Source organism: Fonticula alba (assembly GCF_000388065.1).
Source record: "Fonticula alba strain ATCC 38817 unplaced genomic scaffold supercont2.8, whole genome shotgun sequence".
Lineage (NCBI taxonomy): Eukaryota > Rotosphaerida > Fonticulaceae > Fonticula > Fonticula alba.
Genome location: NW_009242978.1, coordinates 1,059,407 through 1,069,141, shown reverse-complemented (window position 1 = coordinate 1,069,141; position 9,735 = coordinate 1,059,407). Strand labels below are relative to the sequence as shown.

The 9,735-nt window shown below is 66.5% G+C and overlaps 3 protein-coding genes across 3 annotated transcripts in view; 2 read left to right on the top strand and 1 right to left on the bottom strand.

Annotated features, from left to right (window-relative positions):
- Positions 1–1,163: 1,163 nt before the first annotated feature.
- On the top strand, positions 1,164–3,223 carry H696_04886 (hypothetical protein). The gene is made up of 7 exons (XM_009498751.1): positions 1,164–1,237; positions 1,513–1,553; positions 1,672–1,824; positions 2,035–2,273; positions 2,462–2,556; positions 2,685–2,941; positions 3,092–3,223. Exons 2-7 carry the CDS (start codon positions 1,524–1,526, stop codon positions 3,188–3,190), a joined length of 873 nt encoding a protein of 290 aa, XP_009497026.1. The 5' UTR covers positions 1,164–1,237; positions 1,513–1,523; the 3' UTR covers positions 3,191–3,223.
- Positions 3,224–3,868: 645 nt separating this feature from the next.
- H696_04885 (hypothetical protein) lies at positions 3,869–5,413 on the bottom strand. Its single transcript, XM_009498750.1, has 4 exons — positions 5,062–5,413; positions 4,706–4,897; positions 4,407–4,574; positions 3,869–4,247 (listed from the first exon to the last, which is right to left on the bottom strand). The coding sequence occupies exons 1-4, from the start codon at positions 5,284–5,286 to the stop codon at positions 3,924–3,926; spliced, it is 909 nt and encodes a 302-aa protein (XP_009497025.1). The 5' UTR covers positions 5,287–5,413; the 3' UTR covers positions 3,869–3,923.
- Positions 5,414–7,185: 1,772 nt separating this feature from the next.
- The window catches only part of H696_04884 (hypothetical protein), a gene marked incomplete at both ends in the record, with an annotated part of 4,101 nt that continues 1,551 nt past the window's right edge, over positions 7,186–9,735 (top strand). The window contains 3 exons of the mRNA XM_009498749.1: positions 7,186–7,618; positions 7,801–8,322; positions 8,549–9,512. Coding sequence (XP_009497024.1) covers positions 7,186–7,618; positions 7,801–8,322; positions 8,549–9,512 — 1,919 coding nt within the window. The remainder of the gene's footprint in view (positions 7,619–7,800; positions 8,323–8,548; positions 9,513–9,735) is intronic.

The window sequence follows — 9,735 nt, the reverse complement described above, 5'->3', positions numbered from 1 at the left end:
CCCCCGACTGGCGTGCATGTCGCTCCCTCGTCTTTCGCCCCCCCTCCCCACGGCTGTGGCTCCTCCCTGCTTCCTTTTTTTTTTTCCTGGTTCGCCCGTCCTCACAATGATGCCCCACCACGCCGGGGGGCTCCAGAGGGCGTCCGCCAGCACGAGAGAGGGAACCAGTGAGAGAGGGGGATGCATGACGCTCTTTTTCTGCCCCACCGCACGCGCGTGTCGGTCTTTCTCCCATGTCCTTGTTTTTCTCAGCCAACGTTCCCCTGTCCTTGGAAAATACACCTCCCCCCCTCCTCGCCGGCAATTTGCGAGCCCTCTCCGTACATATCCGGGAGCGCCCTGCGCGTCGATGAAATTGGACTCAGAACACCATTCTCTCGAGGATACTGAACATGAAGTACCGATATGCTATACCCGCGGCCATCCGTGTGTCGCGCACGAGGCAGCCCGATTCCGGGCCAGATCCTTCCCAATCTAGTTTCGGATACCCTAAAATACCCCCCCTCCCCTGCTGTGTGAGGTGCTCTGCGGGTGCACATCAGCACGGGCACCGCACGCGCGCGCGCTCATGATGCCGGGCGCTCGGCGCCGTGTTCTTGCCGTCGTGTTGTTCCCCTTCCCCCGTGCGCTTGGCGGCGGCCATTGGGGGGGGGGGGGGGGGGGGGGCACCGATTCTCTCAACCCAGGCGGGTGGCAACTTTCCCCCGACTGACCGGTGGCCAGCCCCACGCGAGGCGCCCGTTGCGTGAGCGCCGCGCGACCAGGCATTCTGGACACATACATGGGGCAGGGTTGGCATCCTCCGAAGGAAGGCCGCCAGCCGGGAAGGGGGGGAGGGGGGCGCGTGGAGCGGCGGGCTTGGGCGACGGGTCTCCTCTCAACCGAGTCACTTCTCACGCCGCTCTTGGGGGCTACTTTCGTCTCCGCCTCCCGTCGGAGGGGGGGGGGGGGGGGGGGGGGGGGGGGGGGGGGGGGGGGGGGGGGGGGGGGGCCCCGCCCCATTGACGCGCTGCGGGGGGGGGCGGGGCCCGGCGACGGTGCAAGGTGACCGGGGGGGGGGGGGGGGGGGGGGGGGAGGAGTATCCCAAGTCGTGCAGGCCATCTCGGCCCTCTGTTGGCCCATTTTTCTGCGGCGCCCCTCATGGAGGTGCGATCGCCCGCCTGCCCTATCCCCGATTGGCTCCGTCCTCCTCCCCCTTAGAACCTTTCTTTGGCCGCGACATCGCCTGTCCTTCACGTATCGCCCTCCTCCTTCTCCCTCCTCCCGCTGTCCTTTTTGCCCCCGCCCCGCCCCTCTGCCGTGCCTCCGCTCTTCCACGTCCTCTCGCTTGCGTGTCGCCTCCTCTCCCCCTGGGGCGTCCCCTGCGCCCGTGTTCCTAGGACACCCATGGTCTTGTCCTTGGTCGCCCTTGCTTCCCTCTGTCGTTCCTTCTCTGCCACCATTTCGCCCGTCAATTTCCTCGCTCCGCCGCCGCCCCTGACATCCGCCTTCCTGTTCCGCGCCCCACCCAGTCCACGCCACCATGTCCTCCCTCACCAGCCAGATCGTCAAGGTACTTTTTTTGCCTCCCTCTCCCCCCTCCGGGTCTGGCCTCCTGACTCTTGCTCCGACTCACTCTCCCCCTCCGGCTCACCCCCCTCCCCCTGCCTCTCCTCTGTCTCGTCCTACAGATCAGCCCCATGGTCATTCTCTCCATCCTCGACCACTTCACCCGCCGCCACGTCGACCAGGAGTACGTCATCGGTACCCTGCTTGGCACTATTGCCGAGAACGGCGACATCATCGTCAGCAACTGCTTCGCCATCCCGTACAACGTCGATGCCGTGCGTGCACGCCCCTCATGGATGCAGCATTCTTTCATTATTTCTGTGTTCTTGTTTCTTCCTGCCTTCTCTCCCTCTCTCTTTCTCTCGTCTTCCCTCTCCTCCCGCGCGCTCTCTCCCCCTCGTTCCTGCCTCTCTATGCCCCTTCTAGCCCTGCTCACATTTCCGTCCCCCCCCTCCTCCTCCTCCTCCTCCTCCTCCTCCTCCCAGATCAACGATGTTGAGGAGTCCCACCGGACTCTGCTTTCTCTCTTCCGTAAGGTGAACAAGCTGGAGTTCGTCATCGGCTGGTACACCACCGACACCGACATCGGCTCGAGCCACATCCAGCTCCAGAACTTCTTCTCCAAGGAGTGCCGCCATGCCGGCAAGGATCTCCAGCGCCCGATCGTCCTCACCGTCGATACCTCCCTCAAGACCAACTCCATCCAGAGCCATGTCTACACCAGGTGCGTGGCCGGTGGCGGGACTTCCTTCCCCCCGGCTGGCTTGCCAAGCCGGACCAGCGCGCTCTCTCTCTCTCTCTCTCTATCTAACTTTCCTCATGCACTTCCCGGCCCGCCCCTGTCCCGCTCCCCTTTCTCCCCTGGGATCGTGGATCGACGGGGTTCTTCTTTTTCGCGCCGGGCGTCCGCAGCTCCAACATCGGCGTTGGCGATTCCCCCTCTCACGGGCTCTTCTTCAGCTCCCTTGCCTTCGAGATCACCACCACCTCTGAGGATCGCCCCGGCCGTGCGCGCGCCCCCTCCCTGCTCTCCACCCCCCCTTTGTGCCCTACCATTGCCATTGCTTCCCGTGACTCACCCCCATTCCCTCACCCCCTCCCCTCCTTCATGGTGCTCCCCTCAAAACCATCACAGTGGACCTCCTCCTCCAGGCTTCCGAGACCGGCGAGGCTACCCCCAGCATCGAGCCCGTCAGCGACTTCCACTACCTCAAGCGCTGCCTCGCCGCCCTGGACAACCACCTTGCCGTCATCCTGGACTACGTGAATGCCGTCTGCAAGGGCGAGATTGAGGGCAACCCTCTCATCGGCCGCCAGATTTCCCACGTGCTGTCCTCCATCCCTCAGATGCCGGCTGACGAGCTTGAGGAGGCCTTCAACACCGACCTCCAGGTCCGCCTTCGTCCTGCGATCCTGCCCCTTGCTTTTTTGTTCTGTGCCGGAGCCACCGCACACCCTCTTGCCCGCTACTCACACATTCTCCCCGACAACCACCATCACCGCCGCCGTCGCGACCACAACCACTTCGCCACCACCCCGCAGGACCTTCTTATGGTTGTCTACCTGTCCAAGCTCACTCGTCACCAGCTGTCGATTGCCCGTCGCCTTCAGAACGTCATCTCCCTTGGTCGCGACCTGTAAGCGCCTGGTGTACGCGCGCGCGCGCGCGCGCGCGGCGCCTTCTCCTAACTGCGCTGGGCCAGCCGCTTGAAGGGAAGGGGAGGCCCATGTGTGCCGGACATTTCCCCCTCGCTCCCCTTCCCCCCTGCGTGCCTCGCGTGCGCGCATGTGTGCATGCGTGTGCACATGCCGCGGCGCCCCCTCTGCTCCTTGTGTATCTCCTTGCTCTGATCCCCGTTGCCGCCGCCGGCTGTCGCAAAAAACAAACAAACAAACAACAAACGAAGGACGTGCGGCGTTGACGCGGCCGTCCGCGGCGCGCGCACACACACACACACACACACACACATATATATATATTTTTCTACCTATATGTATATCTCCGTTTCCGTGTCCCACATCGCCTCCCTTTCTCTCTCTCTCTCTCTCTCTCTCTCCGTCCCATGGTGACACAGGGTCGCCCCTTGCGGCCCCTCTTTGTCCCTTTCCACCTTAAATACCAATAGCTCAAGTTCTGTTGCGTCCCCCCTTTTCGCATGTTTGTGCACGCGCATGGACACACGCCAAACGGGTGTGGCTGTTCCTCCCCCCCCCCCCCCCACCTGATCGGGCTTCTGCGGCCCTTGTGTGGTTGTGCCTTCCTCTGACGGGGAGAAGGGAGGAGGCAGGGAAGGCAGGGGAGACATGTGCGTGTATGTATGTGTGTGTGTGTGTTTGTCCGGTCTATTTTTTCTGTGTGCTCGTTTGTCAGGCATCACTCAGGCTGGCCTGGGATCTTGAGCAGAACATACGAGTGGAGGTTGGATGGCAAGTTGGCCATGCCGTCTGGCGGCCCGGGCTTCATGCTTCGCAGGAAGTCCAAGTGCTCTGCCGGGAACTCGGCTTTGCCACCTGGGGAGCCATGGTGGCCGTTCTCGGACAGGACCCCGGCCAAAAAGTCCTGCTGGTGGCGAAGCCCAGCCACCGAAGACGAGTCGGCAGGTAGCCCTGATCCCACGGAGTCCCAGATATCGGCAAACTCATTCTCCACGGTGTCCCCCTCCGGGCGCCGGGTGTAGCCCTCGCGCATGGCTTTTTGCTGCGTGTGCGTGTGCGGGCGTGCGTGTGCGGGCGTGCGTGTGCGTGTGTTTGTGAGTAAGCAGAGGACTGAGTGGGCCGAATAGCGAAGTTCAAGGGGGGGGGGGGGGGGGGGGGTGAAGCGCGGCGTGAGGGCGGCAGAAGATGGTAGCCAACGCACCCGCTCATGCTTGGCGTGGATTTTCTTGTTGAATTCGGAATGCTTCTCAGCGATGACGGCGATGAATCGCGACTGATATTGGGGGTTATGACACTGCAGGGCGAAATCCAGCTCCAGGATGTCGTGGAAAGAGAGGATCTTCTCGTGCGAGCAAAGTTGCGAGAAAACCTGAGCGGAGCATGGGGGCACACGAGCAAGAGCAGGCGGGAGGAGAGGGGCAAAGGGAGGGTGCACCCGTTAGCAGGCGTGACTGGGGCGGCACGTAGGGGCGATGAAGGACCGCATTTTCGGCGGCGTACACGGCAGCACTCGGAAATCAGCTTGACATGGACTCCCGGCGGGCACAGCTGCCTGGCGATCTCTTGGAAGTCCGATTGAAGGTGATTCGTGATGAGTAGCGTGGTGTCCGGATTGCGGAGATCCAGCATCCGGCGAAGGGCGAAAAAAAGGACGATCTTCGAGAAAAGCGAGTCCCGGGGATCTTGCCCCGGCTGGCATGCGCCGATCAGGAGAGCCACGGTCAGAGAGGCAGAGGGGGGCTGGCAGCAGCAGCAGCAGCAGCAGCAGCGGCACAGAGAGAGGGAGAGAGAGAGAGAGAGGGAGCCGGAGCCATGCATGGCCGCAGCGGCCGGGCGCGAGTATGGCTGTGGCGCACCTTCTTGATGTGGCCGAAGACATAGTGCATCAGGTCGCGCTGGATCTCCGGCGAGTTGTGGGACATCGTGTTGAAGGCGCGATCGATGGCGAAGGTGGGTAGCTGGCCGGTGGCGAAGACGGTGGCCTGATTGAAAGACGGGTTGTTGGGGTCGCCATGCGCCGACAGTTCGTTGATCACCTCCAGGAGGGCGAGCCAGTCGTCGAAGGCCGAGTTGTTGGGCATTTCGGCCGCTGGCGAAGTGGCGCCGGCAATGGGACCGGCAGCAGGAAGGGGCCGGGAGGGGTGGGCTAGGGCGCGAGGCAGCGACCGAAGGTGTGAGGGATGAAGCGAGGGGGAGGGGGGGCAGCGGGGCAGCGGGGCAGCGGGGCAGGGGCAAGCAAATGTCGGTGGGGCTTTCCCAGTCCGGGGAAGCGGGTCCCGGGGCGCTTCGGCAAAAGCCGGCCCGGGGATTCGCGCGAGCCGGCCGCAAAAGGGAAAAGAGAAAAAGAGGCGTCGCAAGCCAAGCAGGCCGCCGCCATGTTTTTTCTACTCCCCCCCCCCCCCCCCCCGGCAGCGGGGGCAATTCCACTGGGAGAGGCTTGTGAGTTTGGGGCCACACCCACCTGAACCGCTGGGGGAGGGGGGGGGGGCGGTGGGGCCGAGCCCAAGCCCTGTTGTGGACGAAACACAGTCGCGGGCGGCGGTCGCGTTACATCGCGACACATGACCATCGGCGCGGCTGACCGTAATCACGCGACAGATTGGGGGGTAAACTGCCCATCACCATGGCCCAGCGGGCCGGATTTGGCGGGACGGGCCGACCATGCTCCGTGGTGTGGTGCTCGGCAGCCATGCTTCTCTGCAGCCGGGGTGGGGCGGGGCGGGGCGGGGCGGGGCGGGGGGCGGCCGCGGTGTTGAGGGGTGCGGGCGCACACCTGCCGAGCTTAAGTCTCGGGCACTGCTTTGGTGGCTCGCCCTTCTCGGTCGGCCCCGCAGCCGACACAGCTTGGAGCCGGGCGGGCCCCGGGGGAGGGCCTATCCCACGGGCGCGCTGCCCTTGGATGTCGAGCATCAGGATGAATGGCCATGTCCATCCCCCATCGGAGGGGGGCTCGGCCAAGGTAGCTGCGTCTCTCGGATGTCCGAGCACCGGGCTGGTGGAAGCAGGGACCTGTGTCGGTTTTAAATTGTTTTCTTTTTTTTGAGCCCAGGCAAGCGCTGCCGCTTGGTAGCCTAGAGCTGGCCTGTGGGCGAGGAGCACGGGGGCCATGCAGGCGATCTGGCCCATCCCCATGGCCTTGGGAGGGTGCCGCGTGGGCAGGAGGCCGGCATGGTGAATGGGGCTCCCCGCCCCTGGACGCCCTGTGTGGCCGCGCTTGCACGGAATGTGCACAGCCCCATTCCTCCTCCCCTCTCCCTCCCCCCGAGGGGTCTCCCCCCCCCTCCCCCCCCCCCTCCCCGATCGATGGGCACCCCCCTGGGGGGAGGGCGATACGCTAGCCGCAGCCCATACGGTGCCATTGCCTGCCCATGGCCGGCACTAGCGCCGGGATGTGTCCTGCGCCGGTCCGACCCGGGAGGCTGAGCCCCACACTGGACCAGGGGATCGGCCGAGCCACAGCTGGCCATGCCCAGCGTCGGCGGGGGCCCGGGGCCCGGGGCCCGGGGGCATGGGGCGCGGGGCGCGGGGCGCTGAGCAGGCACAGCGCGGAGGGGCCTGGGGAGGGGCGGATCCGGCGACAGTGCACGGTGCAGGCCAGTAACATCGGGGCCTACGAAGGTGCCCCATGGCAGGGGGGCCCGCCCGGGGTCTTCAAGGGCTCGGGTCGCAGGCGCCTCTCCCCGGCCGGGAGAGGGGAGCATTTTTCTTCACCTAGTTCGGCTCCTCCTCCCATCTCGCCGAATCCATCCCTCGCGCCCTGTGTCCCTCCTGCCTCTTTGCCCGCCTTTCGCCCCAGAGCCCAGAGCCTTCGCCTTTCGTTGGGTCCTTCCTCATTGTGTGGGCTTCGGGCCGGTTGCCATCCCCCCCAGTTGCCTCCGGGTCTGCGATCCGCTGCCGGCCGGCCGCGATCCCCCCCTCCCCCCCCTCCCCCCGTTCCTTGTTCCATCGATCTTCTCGTCGCCTCCCTCACCCGGCGCGCCATGCAGGAGATCAGTCGGCTGACGGTGGACACGTCCCTCGTGGCGGTGGCGGCCTCACGGTCGACGCCTGGCACCGAGTGGCCAGGGGCCGAGCAGCCCCGAGCCGGGCCGCCGAATCTGGCGCACCAGCTTCCGCCCGGGGGTCTTGTTGGGCCGCATGTGCTTTCGCCCCTGGCCCCGGGCGAGGGACCGCACTTCCCGCACGACAGGCTGGCCGGGCATGGCTGTTCCCAACCGGCGGCCCACGCCGCGGGGGGCGTGTTCACTGGCAAGCATATCGACACCCCGGCCTGTGGCATCTCCACCTCGCCCACCCGGACGCAATTGTTTTTCCCGCCTCCCGCCGCGCCGTCTCCCGCCGTGGGCGAAGTGCCCGGCAGCAACTTCCCCCTCGTCGCTGGGCCAGCCTGTCGGCCGACCGCTGCACCACCATGTGCGTGGCTTCCCGAGAGTCGCTCCTTTTGCATGGCGCCACCCGGGGGCCTCCTCGCCCACCTGTCGATCGGCTGCCTGACCCGTGCTTCTTTGTGCATCCCCATGCCCGTGGGCACCTATTAACATGCACGTGCGTGTGCCGCGGCCTCTCGGGGTCGGCCATCCTTCCACCCGGTGCAGCTGCCGGGCCCGAGCCTCCTGCCGTGGCGGAATACCGCGAGCAGCTTCGGCGCATGTTCCAGCACTTCGATGAGCGCCGCCACACGCTAAACCAAGTCCTCAGCCGGTGCCAGCAGATGACCCAGCTCCAGGCGCGCTTCGGCGGCGACCCGGACTTCCAGCAGGAATTCGAGCAAACCCAAGCCCTGTACAGGCGTCTGCATGAGGAGCTCCGCCACCAGCAGGGGCAAATCATGCACATGCGATCTTTGGTCCGGCAATTGGAGCTGCACCCCCCCGCGGACCCCTACCCCATGCCAATGCAGCCCAGCCAGGTCCCCCTCGTCCAAGCCCGCGACCTGGGCCTCTATCCGGCTCCGCCGGCCGCCGGCCCGGGGATTCGCATTGCCGCGGCAACAGCCGGCCCGGGGCGGGCTGGCCCGGTGGCCGATGCCCCGGTGTCCGGTCGGCCCACCGCCGACGCCCCCGGCGGCACGGGGGCTTTTGCCTGCCGCCAGGAGGCCCCCCCGCCGGTCAAGGAGGGTACGTCCCCGGCCATGCGCCTTCCATGCCCGGGATCCGCCCTTGGGAGTTCCTCCCGGGGCTTGCGCAGCTCTCTCCCGAGTAGCACCTGCATCAGCAGCATCACCATCATCGTCGCCAGACGCCTCTGCAGCCGTGGCAGCGCGAAGGCCCCCTTGTTCCGATGCCAGGTGACTGACGCGCCTTCTCCTCGTGTCGGCCCATGGTCCCCCCCCCCCCTTTTTAGAGCCGGTGTTCTCCTCGTGCGGGGGGACGCCCCTGTCTGCCGCCGAAGCCAGCAATGCCCTGCCGACGTCCTATTCGGCAGAGATGGACGACGAGGAAGAGGAGGAGGACTTCGACGAGGAGCATGCTGCCACCGCTTCCGGGACCGCGGCCCTGGCCGACCGGAAGCTCGGCCCCGGCGACGAACCGGACGAGGACGCGGTCCTGCGTGAACGCCTCACGGCCATCCTCCGGCGCATGTCCCAGCAGCCGCGCTTCCCGCGCATCACCCTGGCCCAGTTGCTGGAGCGCCGCCGGGGGTTCCTCATGCTGTCGGACCCGGAGCGCGATGCCCTGCTCATGGGCATGCTCCTGATGACTGAGGGCGGCAAGAGCCGGGCCGTGGTGGCCGCGGTTAATGGCACGGCCGGGCTGCTGAGCGAGGGGGCGGCAGCCGCGGCGGCCGCGGCGGCCGCCGCGGCCACCGCTACCGGGGGCTCCGCCGCTCCGGGGCTCCTGGGCGACGGGCCCCTCGGCATGGCCGGCCTCGATCGGCGTCTATTGCCTCCGGTCAAGCGTGGCCGACGCCCCGGCCGTCCGGCCGGGCGCAAGAATGACAGCACCATTCGCCAGATGATGCTGGAGTCGCAGCGGGCGGCCGCCGCGGCGGCGGCCCTTCGCGGGGAGCCCCCGCCCCCGGACCCAAACCCGCTGCTCCTGCCAGCCAGCCTGCGGTCCGTGGCCGGGGCCACGCCCAGCGGCCCCGGTGGCGGGACGTCCAGCAACATCCGCCGGCGGAAGATCGTCGTCCAATACTGCCTGGACAGCTATACCCCCGTGCCGCGGGATCTCTTTTTCTTGTTGTACGACCTGAATAGCTTGCAGCTGCAGCGCATTCGCCAGCGCATGGTGGCCCTCGGGCTTGTGACCGCGTCCATGCGGGCCGGGCTCTATGATGACCGTGAGGCGTATGCCTTCAGCCGAGAGTGCGTGTGCAACGTGTGCATGTGTGTGTGGATGTGTGTGTGTGGATGTGTGTGTGTGTCCTCCCGATGTCCGAAGGGGGAGACGGGCACACCCTGCGGGGAAGATATGTCGCATTTCCCCTTGCCCGCCCCTTGCTCCGGCCTCCTTTGCAGGAATGCCACGCGCCATTGTGACTGACCTTGTCCCTGACTGCCGCCCGAATCCCCCCCCCCCCCCCCCCCC